The sequence below is a fragment of the Pan troglodytes genome, chromosome 8 (genome assembly GCF_028858775.2).
Source record: "Pan troglodytes isolate AG18354 chromosome 8, NHGRI_mPanTro3-v2.0_pri, whole genome shotgun sequence".
NCBI classification, from domain to species: Eukaryota; Metazoa; Chordata; class Mammalia; order Primates; family Hominidae; genus Pan; species Pan troglodytes.
The window spans coordinates 135,969,108-135,988,788 of NC_072406.2; the positions used below are offsets into that span (position 1 = coordinate 135,969,108).

The 19,681-nt window shown below is 49.6% G+C and overlaps 1 protein-coding gene across 5 annotated transcripts in view; it reads right to left on the reverse strand.

The window, feature by feature from the left end:
- Window positions 1-19,681, reverse strand: part of CPXM2 (carboxypeptidase X, M14 family member 2) — a 232,864-nt gene that overhangs the window by 168,169 nt on the left and 45,014 nt on the right. Inside the window, exons 1-2 of one of the 5 annotated variants that reach the window (XM_054659951.2) lie at window positions 11,889-12,327; window positions 764-862 (exon numbers count right to left, since the gene is read on the reverse strand). In XM_054659951.2, coding sequence (XP_054515926.1) covers window positions 764-862; window positions 11,889-12,192 — 403 coding nt within the window. In that variant the 5' untranslated portion in view covers window positions 12,193-12,327. Of the gene's footprint in view, window positions 1-763; window positions 863-7,501; window positions 7,790-11,888; window positions 12,356-19,681 lie in introns of those variants that run through there. The other 4 variants (XM_508093.7, XM_063782241.1, XM_054659952.2 and 1 more) reach the window with 4 other exon arrangements.

A 19,681-nucleotide genomic window follows, 5' to 3' on the forward strand; every position in this document is an offset into this window, starting at 1 on the left:
TTTTCCTCATCTGTAAAGTATGGATAATAATGATAATAATAATACCCATAGTCAGAGGGGCACTAGGGGATGCCAAATACTCAGCCAAGTGCCTGGCTACTACATAAGTGCTTAATAAATGGCTGTTATTACTAATACTAATTTTAGCAGAAACGTGATCCTGGTTACCGCAGTTTAGAATAACAATGATACAATAATAATAATGGTAGTAGTTAATAGTAATAGCTATAGCTCATGGGCCAGAGATTGTTCATGAGTCTCAAAATAATACCTTTGAACATTCCAAGGTGAGTAATTAAAGGTGCACTATGTTCATGACTGTGAGATGCCAGCCTAGCACTGCATATTTTGCAAGTAGATTTGATCTCTGACCCCAGAGGCTCCTGGGTCAGGTTGGGAGATAAGAAATGCACACTGAAGGCCATGGGCAGCTAAGAGGTCCCACAAGAGAGGAAATGATGTTGTCTTTGAGGAGAGAGAGGTGGGGAAAGCAACCAAGAGCTCCAGGAAATTCAAAACTGACTGCAGTTGAATCAGAAAATCTGGCTGTGAGTAGTGAGGCAGTGCACAAGTGTGAGTGTGGTGCAGAAGCTGCCGTGAATGTTCTCGCCCCCGCACCATGGATCGGAATAGACAGCAGGCCCCAGGCAGCCCCACACTCGGGAATCTGTAGTCAGGCTGCTGCACCAGGGGCCTGTACCCACCCATCCTCCCTGAACAGGGCCTAGGACTGGTGTAGGGGCTCTCCGAGAGCCTCACTTACTCTCTCTGACATCTTCATGGGCCACACGGACACTGTGATAATCGTTGGCAGCCTTCTCAGAGCTCTTGGTTCTCATAACTTTTTTGTTGCTGTGTTTACCTAAAGGGGGAGAGAGAGATGCATTTACTTTCACATACGTCAGAGCTGGTTCAAGATGCTAAGAGTTCAACCGTCCTCTCCTGCACAGCAGCCATCTCCCCTTCTGCTCCCCTGTCCCTAAAGATGGTGTCTTGGACTTTAAGGAGTCTCTAGTTAAAGGAAAGGAAATGTGTTATTAGCAACACCCAGGAGAAGAAACACTCCTAATAAAAACAATGTACACCTGCACGTTGTTACTATTATAAGACTGAAGATCACACCTGTAATCCCAGCACTTTGGGAGGCTAAGGCGGGTGGATCACAAGGTCAGGAGATCAAGACCATCCTGGCTAACACGGTGAAACCCTGTCTCTACTAAAAATACAAAAAATTAGCCAGGTGTGGTGGTGGGCACCTGTAGTCCCAGCTACTTGGGAGGCTGAGGCAGAAGAATGGCGTGAACCTGGGAGGCAGAGCTTGCAGTGAGACGAGATTGCACCACTGCACTCCAGCCTGGGTGACAGAGCGAGACTCCGTCTCAAAAAAAAAAAAAAAAAGACTGAAGAATACTTTTGGGTAGTACATTTGACCCTCACTGAGGCCCAGAGACATCATTTGTAGTTTCTGGAACTGGAAGTGGAGCCTCAGACTTGTGACCCCAGAGCTAGCATTTTCCACCCTGCTGGGCTTCTCCAACCTAACTCTCTCCCAGGCCCTGGCTTGGTACCTGTGGGTAAGGATGCTGCCCCCATCTGGGGAGCCTCCTTGCCATAGCCTGAGACACCTGCCTGCCATGCTCCTGCTGGCCCCTTGGCTCCTTTTCACACTGCACTCCCTCTCCCTGCTCCAGCAACACTGGCCTCCGTTTAGCCTTCAGTTCATGCTTCTTCCTCACCAGAACTGTGTACTATGTTGTTCCTTCTCCTGGAGCACCCTTCCCTTCCCTTCCCTTCCCTTCCCTTCCCTTTACGCTCAAGCTAATTAGCTCCTACTGATCCTGAAAATCTCAGCTCTGGCATCGCCTCCTTAAACTTTCCTGACCTCCCCACCAAATCAAATCCACTTTGATGGAAGTTGATAGCACCTGTTTTGGGTCAGGTTGCCTCTAGGTAGAGCCTGATGCAGGGCTTTGGATGCACAAGGTGTATTGAGGGAGAGGGGAAGGAAGGGAAGCAGGATGGGGTGAGGAAAGGAGCTAAGCAAGGCTGTGGTCTCAGCCAGAGTCAGGCTCAGCCCATCCCACAGGAGCTCTGGAGCAGCAACTGCACACAGGGTTGTCCTGACTTGGGACAAGGAGCTGTCATTTCTACTGCAGTTGACTTCTGGCTACAGCCTGAGAGTGGGAGATGTAGCCTTCCAAGGGTTCTTCTGCAGAGGTGGAAGCAGGTGTGAGCTGCCTGAAGAGGAGACTCCTGGTATCTGGGGGCTGGGTGTCCCTGTGGGGAAAGAAGACCTGGGTGGGGCACTGGCAGCCACACCGCAGGTCTGCACTCATCTTGGGTGGCAGCATCCCAGTGGCAATGGGACGTGTCTGTTGATGAGACAGGGATGATGTCTGGCTTTGCTCACTGCTCTGTCTCCAGAGTCTGGGACTTAGGAGGCTGTGATGAATGAATGAATGCATGAATGAACAAATGAACCAGTCGGTGAGTGACAAACAGAAACAAGAGGCAGGGCAGGTCTGTGGAGAAAGAAACTTAGCTTGAACTTTAAAAACCAGTTGAAATACCAAAATTAGCTGGTGGATTCTGCCAATAATGAAATCATTTCCGACTATGTTACAGCCACATGCTAAAAGGACACTTATTAAGAAAACCTTAAATCTTCAAGAAATTCAAGGGGTACATTGGGCCAAGCCAAAGGAAACCCCCTTTTTGTTATATTCTTGGGTGGTACCTGCTGGAAGTATCTTTCATTTCCATGTAAGCTGAAAAGAAAATAAAAAAATTAAGTGCCCCCTTTAGTGTCTAGAAGCCAATTAACTGAAACTTCTGTAAAGGCCAGAGGAGGAAGGCAAGTCAGAGACCTGAACCCACATCTCTGCCCGACACTGCTTTGGCCTGTGTCCTGCTTCTGTGGGCGGGAACATCCCAGCTGGTGGGAAAACCGTGGAAGAAGGCCACCTCCCTAAGAGCCTGACCAGGGCTCTGTAAAGGCCTTAGTGGCTCCACAAAATCAGGAGCATAACTTTTGATAAGGCTGAGTTGGATTTTTCAGAAACATAAGATGTTTTAAGAAAAGGAAAGAAAAAAATTTCACAAAATATGTGAGAAAAAAAGCCAAAGTTCTGGAAAATAATGCCCCATTCCAGCCTTCCCCAGAAAATGGTGTTCACGACAGCCTTCCTTCAGCCAGGGCCGCCTCCCTGGGGCCTCCATGGAACAGGCAGTGAGAGAGGGAGCCAGGCAGTCCCCCAGCACTATGGCCTGGGCAGCTCCCAACACTATGGCCTGGACAGCTTCCAATGACATGGCCTAGACAACCCCCCTCCACCATAACACCATGGCCTGAAAAGCCCCCAACTCCGCAGCCTGGGCAGCCCCCACACCATAGCCCAGCCAGCCCCCACACTACAACACCATGGCCCGGGCACCTCCCAACACCATGGCCTGCGCAGCTTCTAATACCATGGTTTAGGCACCCCCCACCAACCCCGCAACCATAATACCATGGCCTGGGCAGCCCCCACACGACAGCCTGGACTGCCCGCAATACCATGGCTTGGGCAGACTCCACACCACGGCCCTGCCAGCCCCCACATCACAACACCATGGCCCGGGCACCCCAGGCCCAGGCAGATTTAGGCCTGTGAGGAAACTCTGGGACTCAGCTCTGGGACTCCAGTGAAAGTCTGGATGTCAGGCGAAGGTCCTACTACACTGACAGTGTGACTCCCCTGGCAGGGGCATGGAGGGTAGGATCAACATGTGGGGAACAGACTCCCCAAAGGGAGTGGCAGATGGGGCTGAGACAGCAGGCAGGGGCCCAGCACCTTCGCTGGGGAGGAGGCAGCTGGTGGTTGGAAGTGCAGGCCTAAGGGCCTGGTTCCAGTCTGGGGTGCTGCCATGTCTGCCCCTGTACCCTCAGGTATGTCCTGGGATGACCTCATCACCTCTCTACACTTCAGTTCCCTCATCAGTGAAAGGAGAAGGCAACAATACCTGCCACGGTGGAAGTTACCAGCAGGAAACAAAAATGCTGCCTGATGGGCTTAGGGTGGCCCTGGCCTGCAGCCTCACTGAGCAAGACCTCTATCTTCTCACCCATCACAAAGAGCTATTCCAGTTGCTGGAGGAATAACAGCTAATGTGCATAGCATGGTTCAAAATTGACACAGCATTTTCACATAGATTCTAACAGGGTCTCTGCACACCATTTTATAGATGGGGACACAGATGCTCGGAGGGGAGAAGAGAGCTGCCCAAGGTCACGGACAGAGCAAGGAGGGGACAGAGCTGGAGAATGATTCCAAATCCGAGCCCTTCATGGACAGCATACAGGCCCCCCCTTCATAGCCCCTTCCTCTCTCCTAACAAGAAAGGCAGCATATGGTCCATGCAGATGAAAGAAGAAAGCAAAATGGAAACAGTGTGCAGAGAAGGGGCCAGGATCAAGCCAGCATCTCCATCTGGGCCGCGTGACAAAACCGAATCCCTTAAAAGTAGCAAACTGAATTGCCAATGTGGGCCACATGTTCTATTCTGGTCTACAGTGATAAATATAATTCTTGGTTAATAGAGAACTATTTTTCTCCTCACTATACAAAGGGCTTACAGTAGCAACCCCCAGAAGCCAGAAAAAAAAAAATGCTTTGCTGCAATTTTGCATCTTCCCCAGGAAATTCCAGTCCAACAGGCTCTGCATTCCTGTAGTAAAGGACCCAGCCCAGGGCTCTGAGGTCCTTGCCTGCTTCTGCTTAAGGAACCCACATTAGGAGAAAAAAATGACCAAAGAGGTTCTCTGGGGCTCCCCAGAATTGCAGCATTAAGGCTAAATCACCACAAACACACCAGATCTGCTGGGAGGATCTGCTGGGAACCCTCACACAGGTAGAGCCGGGAGAACTTCACAGGTGAACACGAAAATCTAAACAAAAGCAGTGAGAAACGCCTGCTCTGTGCGATGTTGGCAGGGAAAGGGCCATGACACAGGGAGGAACCACCTGCACCCTTATCCAATTCTGAGGACTGGAAGCTCCCAGAGGAAATAAGAATCCAGGGATTCAGTGGGTCCTGAAGGGCGAGTTGAGCAGTGGACTGATGCGCTGGCTTCCATCCATCTCAATGACCTTGACGGGAGCCCGGGGGGAGGCTGTGGGCTGGACATGGAGGTACTCATGAAATTGTCTAAGAACTTCTTACCAAAACTAGACCAAAATCAATCAATCAAACAATCCATCAAAATCCCATGGCCCATCTCTCTCTCTCTCTTTCTCTCTCTGTCTCTCTTTCTCTCTCTCTCCATTGTGTCTTCTCTGGGATACCTGCCTGGTCAGTCCCACCCTCCTCTGGGCCAGCCTTTCATGCAGAAGACCTGGCCTCAGATCTGGGCATAAGGAAGAGTGGGCATGGCTGGGGCAGCAGTGCCCTGTGGCCCCCACTCTTGCCCTCTGTGCAGCCAGCAGCCACCTTTCTGACTTGCAACCAAATAGAGTCCTTTGCCTTTAAAGAGACACCCTGGTAACAGCAGCAGGTGGGTGTGTGCAGACACTGTGCAGGGAGCTGTTGGTACCTGCCAGTCTCATCTTAGATTCCACCTGGAAACAGAGCCTGAGACAAGAAGGCTTTGGGCACAGTGCTGTATGTGGGAGGAGATTTCAAGTAGCACAGGTGAAAAGTTGAAGGGGAAACACCAATAACTCAGGCTGTGTTGTCTGGCAGGACTCAACGGGGACTCAACCTGGCTGGGAACTCAGGGTGGGGTTGGGAGGGGAGATGCCTCTGAGCTGCCCCACTCCGGAGGCTGGGAGGCTAGAAGGCTGGGAGGCTGGAAGGCTGGGCATTGACCCATCCAATCGTACACCTCCTCCAAAAGCTCGGGTTATTAATTGTTCCCATGCCATCGTGAGGAACTGATGCTTGAAGAAGTCACAAATGCCCATGAGTGGCAGAACCAGACTTTGACCTCAGCTCTCTCTTCATCCTGAAAAAACTCACCATGGAGCACCTACCTGTGCCTAGCATGAACCAGGCATTCCATACAAATCTGTGACATCAGGGGCTTAAATTAACATGTGAAGCTGTTTTGTGCCATGCTAACCATCCTATGATGCCCAACGAGTAGCCAGCTGGCTGCCAGCCAGATGTGGATGCCAGCCCTTCCAGTGGCCATCCAAAGAAACCCTAATTTCCTGGGTTTTGTGACCCCAGAGTGGTAGCTGCAGTGGCTGGGGCCTGAGAGGGCCACAGAGGGCAGAGCCATTGCTGGAGATGCCAAGCCTGAGACCTCAGGCTCCCTGGACCCTCAGGGACATCCAGAGAAAACCCCCACCTCAAAAGTCAAGGCTCCAGGGCCAGGCTGCCATTGTCCCCACACTAAAGGTGCCATGAGCTCTGGCAGCCATGGACACTTGAGGCATACAGAAAACACAGTGGCTATTTTTAAGAACCACAGCATGCAGTCCAGCTTTCGCAAACGTGGGAGTGTCCTCCTTTATTATCCATGCGCGAGCCCTGGTTTCTGGAACCTTGGGCACAGGCAAGAGGAAATTTGCCAGCATTAATAGTTGACTTTGGAAAGCATTTTGGAAATGGAGGTGGTGTCTTAGAAAGCTGCTTGCTAATGTACAGGAAATGACGTCCTCTCCCTTGGAATTTTGTAGGGAGTTTACCTGGACAAAACACTTTGGATTTAACTCTTAAAGTAAGCATATAATTTGACATGAAGGATTGCTTGTTAATTGTTTAGGTATGCTAATAGCATTGTGATTGCTTTTTAAAGTACTTATTGAAATATTTACAAACACAGCTTCCTAATCCTTACACTCCCATTTTGCCCAGGAGAAGACATTTCCATCCAAAAGCCAAATGCAGCAAAACACACTGAAAAGAGAAGGAAAGCTTAAATGTGAAGCCCTTTTCACCAACTGGCTTACGGCACACACAACAGAAAAGGCTTTGTTTACAACCAAATATGCTCAAAGAACAACTCTTTGGTTATTTCCCCCTGCAACTGGGGCCCAGCACAGTACAAAATGCAAACTCAATGATTCTGAGCACAGACACACAAACAAACGTGGCTCGCTGCCCCCTCTGCAAATTCCACAGGCTCAAGACTATGGCGATGATGTGGGTTTGTCCACATTCAAACAGCGGTGCATTCTCACCAGCACATGAAGAAAGTTATGAACAAAGGACCAAGCAGAAACTCAAATTTAAAGACTACATATCCAAGCCTACTTCTAACCCAATGTGCAATGAAGAGAGAAATAAATAAAATCTTCAAATCCCTCATTCAAATCAATAGTTCAGCTTATTATTTGATTTGATTGTTACTGCCAAGTGGGAGGAAAAGGATAAGTTCTATAACTATGGTTTATTTTTCTGTTCTATTTTATTCTTCAAAAGGAATATGCTGCAAACCAGGGTCATCAATTTGAAGATGGCATGGAAAGTAAGATACCCCCAAATCCACTTGCACGTGCAAAATGTGGCCCCTTACCTTATTCATAACCCTGGGAGAATGAAAACTGAGGATCTGAGATTCACTCCCGTGGCCTTAAATCATTCCAACTGCAGGGATCTAGAAACTGTCAAATTCAATTCGAAACAGCTAAATAAATGGAATTAGAGAGCAGAACGTTGTCAAGTTCATATGAGGAAGAACATTCTAGCAATAAGTACTCTTCATCCACTGAATGGTGAGAGTCCATCCATGGAAGCCTGTGAGCAGAGGCCGGGCAGCTCACTGTTAGAATCTTGCAATAAGCAAGAATCTGTGCTCAGTGTCCACTTAGGTTCCTTAGAGTTCTAAAATTCTCGGATGGATGAGTGTTCACAATGAGGACCTCAGAAACTGTACAGTACCAAAATCCTACTGCAACCTAAGAAAAAGATTCTACGCTTCCATATCCTGACAGTGGTGGTGGTTCCATGAACCTGTACATGTGATAAAAACTGCAGAGAACATGCCTACAAATGCATGTAAGAACTGGTCAAATCTGAGTAAGGCATGTAATCTAGTTAACAGTATCACTGTCAACCTCCTCATTTTGATACTGTATACGACAGTGACTCCCATCCCCCTGGGGATATTTGGCAATGTCTGGAGACATTTTTGGTTGTGACAACAGGGGGGAGGGTGCTACTGGCATCCAATTTGGAGTCCAGGGACACTGCTAAACATCCTGCAATACACAGGAAGGCAACCCCCTTCCTCCTCTGTTGGCATGCACACACAACACACACACACACATACACAAACAAACACACAATTGGCCCAAAACATCAATCCTGCCAAGATTGAAGTATCTTGTACTAGAATCATCTAAGAGGTTATCACTGGGGGGAGCTGACAAAGCGTACATGGGGCCTCAGTGTACTATTTTTGCAATTTCCTGTGAGTTTATAATTATTTCAAAATAAAAGCTTAAATAAATGTTTTTAAAGATTCCATTCTGTTTAATATATTGGGGCTCTACTTCTCTGGAAACCTGTTAGCCACTCATGGAAAATGCAATACTCTCAGTTAGCCAAAGGGTTCAGTTCTCCAAGCATCTCCATGAACGTCAGCATGTCACACCCATTGGGCATTTCTGTGGTGGTGTGAAAGAACAGCCAATGGTCAAAGCCAGAACCCACATCAAGATCAAATCCCCAATGCCCTTGGCTCTTTGCATAAACCCCCCTACACGGTTAAAACAGGGCTCCCTCCTAGGGCCTACCACATAGAAAATCTGCCTGTGTGGGGAATCACTGCTGAATACATCTTTCCTTGAACTCACCTTTATGCAAAACAAGAGCTATCTGGGAAATATTTTATCATCTGCAAAGATAAAGTACATATAGACTTTTAATTAGTTATATATGCTTTTATACTGTTATGCATCTCTAAATTGAACCCCTCACTCCCACCTCAGTGCCTCATACATAGCATTGCATCATCCACCCAGTGAAGCAAAGTACAGAAGTTTGCATTAAACACTCCAGGCCACAGTCCAATGTTCCTTCCTATGTAAGTGCCTTCCTAAGATATTCCAAAACAATCCAATGCAGAGATAAGTGCTTCTATTACACCATGAGCAGCATATAGATCAAGCCACTACTTAAAGTAGAAAAAAATAATTTTCTCCTAGTGTAGTTTAACTGCACAAAACTGTCACTGATTCCCCTAACTAAGTTCACGCTTAAACCAGTCTTCCCACTTTGGTCCAGGGCAGAGGATTCTGCTGAGCAAACACCAAAATAAAAAAGGACAGGAGTTAAAAATATGAGATAAATGTCACACTTGTCTTGTCATGGTTGGGGAGAGCTCTAAAAAAGCCCCACAGAATTCATTAGAAACACAGCTGACATGGTAGCAGGTCTGCAGGCAGCTGTCCCAACAGGCCTCTGATGTGAGTCTCTAGATCTTCCGAAGACGTGTTTTCAGTATGGGGCTTGGAGATCCCAGTGGATGCCAGGGCTGCGGTGAACTGGGCAATGTGTCCTGCAGGAGCAGAGGCTAGGCACCGAATCAACAGGCTCCCCCATGGCCTGTCTCTATCTGCAAGATGGCCTTCCAAAACCAAATGAGCTTTTTCTTGCAAATTCAGGTTACACTCTGATTTCTCCTCCAGAGACCCCATTCCAAGAGTGGCAAGAGCTGTTTCTCCAAGGACTAAAGAGAGTCACTTCCCCATGTAACCCCTGAGTCTGCAGACACATTAGTCTGTGGACACTGCTCAGGCCAGGCTGTGACTTTCTGAGATGTGTTTTGTAGGGAAAGAAACCTATCTTAGGAATGATGTCCGGTCACTTGTACGAGTCCCCAGGACAATAAAGCTGACTTACTTGTCAAGTCTTAAACATCACCTCTTCGGGGAAGCATTACGCAAGCCCCCACAGATTCAGTGAGCTCCCCCAGCTTGTTTGTTACCTTAACACCCCACACTTTTGTGCAACCCTTAACACAACTGTGATTACTTTCTCAGAGTTCCCAGCTAGTTCCATGTGGTGGGGGGCGGGGGGTGGGGGGCAGGGAAGAGGAATGTCTTGCTCTCCCCATTCCTAGGATCTCACCCAGCACCAGTGCTTAGCAGGTTCTTGGTAACGGCCTGTGGAATGAATGAAAGGTTCACAGGAAGACTAGCACATAAGCTGGCAGGCACACTGGAAGCTTTCATTAAAAAGGTTTTTACAGCAATTGACAAAGTAAAGTGAGGTGGCAGGTGCAGTCTTCCTATTTGCAAACGATGATGAAGTTAAAGCTCAGCAAACTGAGCCATGATTCCAGATCCCCAAGTTGATGAGCCCTAAACATGGGTGTTAGGCCCAGTCTTCAGACTCCCAGTCTGGGGCTCCTTCCACTTTCCCCCTTAGCACCACTCCCAGTGACTGCCAGAACCCAATATACATGTCTCCTGCCTACACCACCCTACCATGCCCAGGATGGAGCTAAGCACATTGCAGGCACTTTAAAAAAAAACTAGAATGCATGTGGATTTGATTCAAACTACCAAACCAAAAAGGCCTTGAGTTAAAAAGGACAGGAGAAAGGCTTTCAAATATCCCAAGCCAGCAAGTGACACTGAGCAAGTTACTTAAACTGTCTGAGCCTCACCCACCCTTCGGAGCCACTGAAAGGGTGAAATGAAACTGGCACATAAAGTTTCTAATGGAGTCACAGTCGACATTCTACAAATATAAGTCTCTTCCCATTCCTAATCCTGTTATTAAGCCACTGTAGCTCTTAAACACCTGAATTCCCATAACTCTCCCTGAAACACTGGAAATTCTGGATGTGTTCAGGGTTGTCACACAACTCAGAAATCCCCGCCCATTCAAAGTTGTCCACAAATGGAAGCATGCCAGGGCCTCTGCAAAGGGGGGTGCTCATATAGGTCCACCCTTTCAGGAGTTCTGTGTCCTCATCCCTCCTCCACTTTCCCACTGCCCTGGCTGCTGACTTTCGTGAGCAGTTTAACCAAACAAAGACGATGCCTTCCATACCCGGAGCCCTGTAACGGTGGCACCCGCACGTATCTCCTTTCAGGAAAGGCCATTGCGAGGCCAGAGAATTTGGCCACATTCCTGCTCATGCCCCACTCTTGAAATACCAGGCCTGCAGCCCTTGCAATTTGAGCAAAGAACATTTGGAACTAGAGAAAGCCCCACTTCACAAGGTGGTTAATAAACTACGTCATTTAGTGGAAGTCATTTTCCTAAGAAAATGAGGTTGGCAGAAACCGAAGATGGATTTGAGAAGGGTATGAGACTTGGATGAAAGACGGAGCACTGCAGGCAGCCAGGGAGCCCCCAAGCCGGAGTCCAGGCTGCAGCAGACTCCAGGCACAGACTCCCCAGTGGAGGCTGTGCCATCCTGCCCCAGCCGGGCAGAGGACCCAAGGGACCCGCTGAGAGTGGGAGGGAGGGAGCTGAGAAGGGACACAACTGGGTAAAGGCCTACTGGCAGAACTTTCCCTAGAAGGCCATCTGCCAAAACAGCCAGCCATCCACATCCCCAAAGCGGAAATTCAGCCGCATTTGAGGATTGAAGAAGTAGGTAGAGAAGTAAGAGGCATCCAGCAGAAAGACCCTTAGCTCAGGGGATTTCAAGCTTGAAACAAGAACTTTGACTCTCATAGGCAGCCTCCCAATTGCACAGCTCCCTCTTTACCTAAGGGCATAAGCCAGAGCTGAAATGCGTGTCAGGGTCAAGGACAAGTTCTGGGAAGCTGGGCGGGCCCGCAGGAAGCGCAGATACAGTCCCTAGGGAGGCAGAGGCGGCAACAGGGAGATTCCCGGGACTGGCCCATCCCAGACACACACACTGGGAGAAGCCAGTTGTCCCCTGGAGGCGCGCAACCACCAGCGCCCCCTCGGGCTGCCCAGCGCAGAAAGTTCCTTACCTGGTGGAGGCGGCTCCGGAGCCGACTTCTCCCTCTTGGGAGCTTTCTTGGGCTTGGTGGCCCTCTTGGGCGGCCTGGGCTCCTGCGGGCGCCGCTCCCACTCCTCCCCGGGCCCCGCAGGCAGCGGCGGAGAGAAGGTCTCGAGCTCGGGCTCCGGGCGCGCGTAGTAGGGCTCCCGGCTCCAGATCTCCTGCCCGTAATAATCAGGGTCCTCGAGGGCTGCGCCCTGGGCTCCGATCCCGGCCAGGGTCACTGCCAGGAGCACCAGGGCCAGCGCTGGGGTAGCGGTCCCCGGGCGGGACATGCCTGCTCCGCCCCGCGCCCAGGGCAGGGTCACGGTCACCGGGAGCGCCGGGCGGGCTGCGGGCGCAGAAGGTGGCGCGGGGCAGGGGCGCAGGGCACAGCAGAGCGGCGCGCTGGGCACGGGAGGCGGCCGGCTGGCTGCGCGTGTGACCGGCCCGCGGAGTTGGGCTGGGCTGGGCCGGGGCGGACAGGGGCGCGCAGAGGCGCGGGGCGGGCGCAGGGGGGCCGGCCCCGCCCTTCCTTCTTCCCTCCCTTTCCCGGCGACCCCTCCGAGGCCGGTCCTTGGAGGCAGGTGTTCCAAGCTGCCAAGCCCAAGAAAGCCCCCTTCCCCTCCCCCGCAGGCCAGCCAGCGTGGGGCCTGCTTCCCCAGAGACGCTAATGAGTTTCAATCTTAGAAGAAAACATTGAGGCCCGCTGTTCCATTCCTGTTTTACAGGTGGAGAAACGTGACCTGAGAGAAGAAAAGATTGGCCCAGGGTCCTAAAGTAAATCAGAGCCCAAGCAGCCTCCAGCTCTCAAACCGTGCCCCGTGTGCTGACCATTCCGCAGACGTGGACTTCCCACTAGCCATGCTTCTGTTTCAGGAACTGGGAATGAGGAATTCCTGAGGTTCCCGGGGTTTCTGGGAGTAAAGTTCCCTGGGAGCAGGGCCTAGGGACCCTGGAGGAGCCCTCTCCCATCTGAGACTGTGATTCTGTTGGGTCTTGGGAAAGACAGTGACGTTACCCCAAGGTGGCCATCCAGGGGTCACAAGAGGGTTTGTGGTTCATCCAAGAGCAGGCTCTTGCCCAGAGGGTCCTTTGAGAAAGGGCCTCCTGCTTTGGACAACTCTGCATGGGTTCTTTATGCGGAGCCCAGGCCCATGGCCCTGCGGCTTCTGCTCTCCAGGCGGGGATGTGGGGAACCAGGGACTGCATCATTTCCCTTGCTGCTGTAACAAACGATGACAAACTTAGTGGCTTCAAACAACACCTATCTCACAGCTCTGCAGGTGAGAAGGCTGATGCGAGTGTCACCAGGCCAAAATCAAGGGGTCAGCAGGACTGGTTTCTTAGGGGAGCCTCTGGCGAAAAGTCCACTTCCGGGCTCACTCAGGTATTGGCTGAATTCAGCTCCTTGCGGTAGTAGGACTGACGTGCAGTTCACTCGCTGGCTGTGGGCTGAGGCGCCTTTCCTCCTGCTGGCTGCCTGTGTTCCTCCTCATGTCTTCTGCAGGCTCCTCCAGGCCTCTCCCTGGTCCTCGCACGTGGGCCCGGCATCTCAGAGCCAGCGCTGGCACAGCTTCAAATCGCTTCCCTTCCTGCCACATCTTTCTGCCTTCCAGCTAGAGAAAATTCTGTGCTTTTAAGAGAGAGTGTGAATAGATGGGCCCACCCAAAAAATTCAGTATAGTCATCCTATCTTGAGTGGTGACCTTAACCACATCGGCAAAGTCCATTTTGCCATGTTCCCTAACTTTTTGCCAGGTTCCCTAACTATCTCTTGTTCTAGGTATTCAGGTGTAGATGTCTTTGGGAACCCATGGAGTGCGCTACAGGGACAGACTGACCCTCAAGCCTGCATTGGCCTGTCACCTTCCCAGTTCCTCTGGGTCTGTGATGTGATCCTACGATGCCACTGAGCTGAGTCAGGGCACCAGGGCAAGGCCTCACCATTGCCCTGGAGTGAGGACTTCCCTAGAGTGGGGGCTCCTGAGACCCCACAGTGGGCAGGGCTTGGACCAGGAAGGCTGTCATTCTCTTTCTGCGCAGGCCACTCCACCAGGCCATCTTTTAGGGCCAGTCTTCCAGGCTTCCAGTTTGAAGGCCAAAGCAGAATGACCAGAGGGAGAGGAGGAGGCTGCTGGTTGAGGCAGGGCCTGTCTGCAGGGACCAGGAGGCCTTGGTCCTGCCTGTCAAACCCCCAGGATGCTCTGGAATCCAGAGCCAGCAGAAGTCCCCAGGGTGAGAGGGCAGGAGGGTCCCCTTCCCCACCCACCACTCTTTGCTCCCCAACCCTTCCTGGATCCCCGCCCGCCCTCCTCCATGGCCTATCCCCAGGGCTCACTCCTGGGGACTGTTTTATCTGAAGCCAGGCACTCCAGACGACAACACAGTCTTTAGTGGTGAAACAGAAAGCGGCTCCAGCAGCAAGCAACACACCCAGCGTTCCAGCGAGCTGTATGAAGCACTAACAAGAGGCTGGCCTGGCATCCTGGCCAGAGGGACTGCAGAGGCAGCCCAGGCCAGGACGGTGCCCTGCACTACCTCCATCAGAACCCCCAGAGCTTGCTCAACAGCAGACCGACACCCAGGCGGCACCCCAGACCTTCAGAATCTCCTAAAGAGTGGGTTCAAGCACTAGCATATCTAAGAAGTTCCTCAGGTAATTCTGATAGCATCCAAATTGAAGATGAATCTTCTCCCTCTCATTTTACACAGGATCCTGAGGCCCAGATTTACCTGAGGACACACAGCAAGCTAGTGATGGCCAGGACTAACCCTGCTCTGCTGCCTTTAACCAATATTTAAAGTCAGGCCATATACATCCCAATGGCCCCAAGCCCATGAGTCCTGAAGACACTTTACCGCTTTTCAGCACCTCTTAGGTGAGTAACATAACATATGCCCGCTCTGCAGTGTCTGGTAAGTGTCCAGAGAAGGCCCTACCCAAACATGCCTCTCAACATGCCCCTGGAATAAAGAAATGAGTCCCACTTATTACTGCTCTCCCTATCAATGCTTGCTTGTTTGTTTTCCCTGGAGAGACACATAATTAAAGCAAGTAGGACAAATAGAACAAGAATCGATTGCACTGATGCCAGTTCTCCCAACACAGAAGCCCACGGCACTGTTCCTGGAGCATCCTTTGTCTACCTCTGGCTCCCTCTCTCTGGTGCTGCCCGTCCTGGAAAGGTGTAAGGCACAGTCAGAGCTCATGAAGTTTAGGAAGATAGGGCGGCAAAGCTGACCTCATTCTCTTGGTTTGCAAGCCTTATCCTTTCTCCCAACTCTCACCTATCTGCCTGGGAGGGTCCTGCGTTCTTCAGCTTCTCAGATGAAGACCTCCCTGGTCATCTTGGCCCCATCTCTCCTTCACCTTCTAATACATAGCAGTAAGTCCTGCTGCTCTCATGGCACACATTCTTTAATCTGCCTCTTCCTCTGTTCCCACTGCCCATCACTCAGCCCATGGTTCAGAGACCCATGGCAGATGATGGGAATCCGTGCTCAGCAGGTCTCCCTGTTTGGGCCTCTCTGATCTGCCGTCCACCCTTCCTTCAAGGCAACAAGCCATTCATTCTCCCTAAACACCCATTAACAACCTTGCTCCTCGACCGAAGAATCTGCAGGGCTAACCAATCCCAAGTAAACCTAACCCCTCTAGGTAAGATTCAAGGCTCACCAGCTCACTCAAACTTGGCTCTTTCCACTTGCCACTGGGCAACAACCATAAGACAGATTTTTTTTTTTCTTTTTTTGACAGAGTCTCACTTTGTCACCCAGGCTTGAGTGCAGTGGCACCATGTCGGCTCACTGCAACCTCTGTCTCCTGGCTTCAAGCAGTTCTCCTGCCACAGCCTCCCAAGTAGCTGGGATTACAGGTGCCTGCCACCACACCCAGCTAATTTTTATATTTTTCATACAGACGGGGTTTCACCATATTGGCCAGGCTGGTCTCGAACTTCTGACCTCAGGTGATCCACCCGCCTTGGCCTCCCAAAGTGCTGGGATTACAGGCGTGAGCCACCATGCCTGGCCAAGACAGACTCTTAATGGCCTCCTGCACAGCACTGATAAGCTCTATGATTATTATAATATGCTAACTTTGCATCTTCCACAGAAACCAACAGAATATAAGAAACACAGAAAATTTCAATAACCCCTTCTGCATAACTAATCTTGCCTAGAGTCTTTCATGGCATCAGCCAAAGAATGTTTCTCTCTAGGACTTTTTTGTTCTCAATCTAATAATTTGTCTATTTAACTCAGGACTGGAACCCTCAGGAGGGGCTGTGAGTCTCTCCGCGTAGTGTAAGTGGAGCTCCAGAAAGCACTGATTCTCCCTGGATGTCAGCCGTGCTATAAACCAGACACACCAGTCGGGGGTAGTAATGGGGGCAAACTGGGAAACCAAAATGGCAGTTCAGAATCCCCCCCAGTTTCTGAGTTCTTCAAATGGTGTTCTTTAAAGTCAACCATTGTTTGCCTCAATTGAGAATCTGCTAAGTGCATATCTGCTAAGCAAAATAAGCCCATGTTTGTCCATTCATTCATCACTTAGACAGGATTCTGCTAAGCCAGTTTCTGTTATACAACATAAATCCATACTTGTCTGATAATCCTCAAACACCTTACACGGCTAATAATTTTTCAAATATTTATGAGCCCCACAAAGGAGATTTATGTTAAGCTGCTTGGCAAGGAACAATAGAGTGTGCAGGTCCAGAGAACATTCTGTTGAAACAAATATTGTCAAGACATCAATATTTTTATAGCATTTTTCATTACGGACTTTTCACACCTGCTCATTTCCCTAATTATCCCTGAGACTCTTACACTTTCAGAGAGAATGAAAATGGAATTTTTTTGAAAGATCATTAATTTGAAAAATTAGCTGCTATATAAAGAAAAATACATACTCAGGCACAGCCATTACTAAAAATATAGTCTGGAGATGGATGCACAGGGAGAGAGATACTAAGTTGTTATGGCAACTATCATTATAATTACAAAGCTGGAGGGTTTTTCTCGTTCATTACTGTGTTGAGATGTGATAGTTTAAACGGCAGTGTCCTTTGTGATGTCCTCAATCTCATTACTACATAATTACCCATTTCATATTTAATTTTCAGCATGTTTGTTCTTACTCCCATACCCTGTACATTTGGCATCTTTTGATAAGCCTTATTCTTAGTTCATGGGTCCCTCTTGCAACTTAATTCCTCTCCTCACTATTGCCTCCACTCTGTGGTTTCATTTTCAATTTGACCTTTGGGACACTTGCTTTGGCATGAGATATTCCATTTGTAAACAGTAAGATGCTGTTGCAAAAGCTCCTAAGAAACCACATGAACAGGCACCCAGGGAGACACTGAACGCAGGATACACCGGAGCCTGCTGAGCGGCCTTGGAGGCACTGTGTTTCTTGGCCACCTACTATGTGCAGGATCATTTACAGAAGTGATCACATTTGACCTTTGTAAGCTGGGTTCTCTGTTTGCACTGCCTCTGGTCTCCAGCCCTCTGGGCTTGCCTCTGTATCTGGGAGGCTGGGAGGCTGCCCCTTGTAAATTAGTCCCCTTGTCCTCTGGTTTCTGATTGGGATTGCCCAATAGAGATAGGAAGGTGAGGAGAAAGGGCTCTGGGTATTTCATCCCCTTCCCCCACCCCCACCCTTCCATGCCCCCCACCCTTCCATGCCCCCCACCCACTTTGGCCCAGGGGTCCTAGTGGTGGCGGGATCCTTGGGCTTCCCTGAAACCCACTTCCTCAACTCTAGCCCTGCAGTCCTACGGAGGGACATGACTTCCTGACAGCCTGAGCCTCCACTCATTAGTCTCGGGGGCCTCAATATCACTGTTTGTCTCCACATCCCTGACCACACCTCTGCACTTCATTTAATTCACCTGTCATCTGTGTGTGCCTCTGTTTCCTGCTGGGTCTCTGACTGATATCATCCTCCCAAAGCTTTGTGAGGGGAGAATAGCTCCCCCTATCTTACAGCTGAGGAATCTAGAAGTGGCTAAGTCTCTTGCTGAAGGTCATGTAATTAACAAATGATCGAGCCAGTTGAACCCCCAACTGTTTCACTCCAAAATTTCTGCCTCCATCACTCATGTTACAGTCTCAAGCCAAAGGGAACTGTGGCCCATCAGGCGACCCGAGATGCGCTTGGGCGGAGTGGCATAGTGTGTCAGGGTGCAGCATGGGGCACACTGGGGTGGTCATGGGTGGGGGTGGCTTTAGCTTCCAGTAAATCTCAAGCCTCTCCATCCATCAGGAGTGCTCAAGATCTAAGTTCTTTAAATTTAGAAGTTCTGGAGCTGCTTCTGTGGTCACTTAATGCATGAAGCCCGAAAGACAAGAAGCAAAATCATCTTCATGGAGTTGAGATTTGCATGAAGAGGAACTCAGCGTGAAAAGCCAAGAAGCAAAGCAGAGGAAGATGCTGCCCCGGCCCCCAGCTCATCATTGCCACATGGGCAGGGCTGCCATGCTCTGGCCCAGAATCAGAAGCAAGGGTTTGGAAGGTCTGAGTTCAGGCATCCCTCCTTCTATCCTCTCAGTCAAGGTACGGGGCTCTCTGAAACAGCAGTGCCAAATGCAGTTGGTCCACACACTCTATGAGGCCCCAGGGCTGGCAGAGACCTCCCACACCTGTAGTCTGCTGTTGGGCAATCAGACTCCACGCCAGGGGTCTCACTGATGTTTCTGCAAGAGAACATCTCTGCCTCTCCCCACCACACAAGAGACACTGAACTTGGTAGGATAGAGACTAAAAATATAATAAACTAATGAACCTAATGACTTTGAAAATCTAATAAATTCCTAGAAAAATATAAAATGCTACAGCTGACACAAAAATAGAGAACCTGAACAGACCAATAATATTAAATCAATTAAAATGGGAGTCAAACAATCTTTATTAAAAAAAATTCTAAACCAGGCGCAATGGCATACACCTGTAGTCCCAACTACTTGAGAGGCTGAGGCAAGAAGATCGCTTAAGCCCAGGAGTTCAAGGCTGTAGTACTCTATAATCACATCTGTGAATAGCCACTGAACTCCAGCCTGAGCAGCACAGTGAGACCTTATCTCAAAAAAAATATCTTTTTAATTAGCCAGGAGTGATGGTGTGCACCTGTAGTCTTAGCTACTTGGGAGGCTGAGACAGGAGGATCACTTGAGCCCAGGAGCTTGAGGTTATGGTGAGCTATAATACACTACTGCAATCCAGCCTGGGCAACAGAGTGAGACTCTGTCTCCAAAAACAGACAAACAAACAAAAGTTCCAGATCATTTTTCAATTTTCCAGTTGAATTTACTAAACTTTTTTAAAAGCTGAAATTCCCACCTTATAGAAAGTTTTCTTTCTTTCTTTTTCTTTTTTAAGATGGAGTTTCGCTCTTGTCGCCCAGGCTGGAGTGCAATGGCACGATCTTGCCTCACTGCAACATCAACCTCTCAGGTTCAAACAATTCTCCTGCCTCAGCCTCCCAAGTAGCTGGGATTATAGGCATGCACCACCATGCCCAGCTAAGTTTTTGTATTTTTTCATAGCACAGATGGAGGTTCACCACGTTGCCCAGGCTGGTCTTGAACTCCTGACCTCAGGTGATCTGCCTGCCTCAGCCTCCCAAAGTGCTGGGATTACAGGCACCCGCCACTGCACCCGGCCTGAAAGTTTCCTTTTACAGAAAATAGAAAAAGAGGGAAATCTACTTAGATAATTTTATTATGCTAATGTAATCTTAATTCTAAAACCAGAGAATGAAATTATTAGAAAAG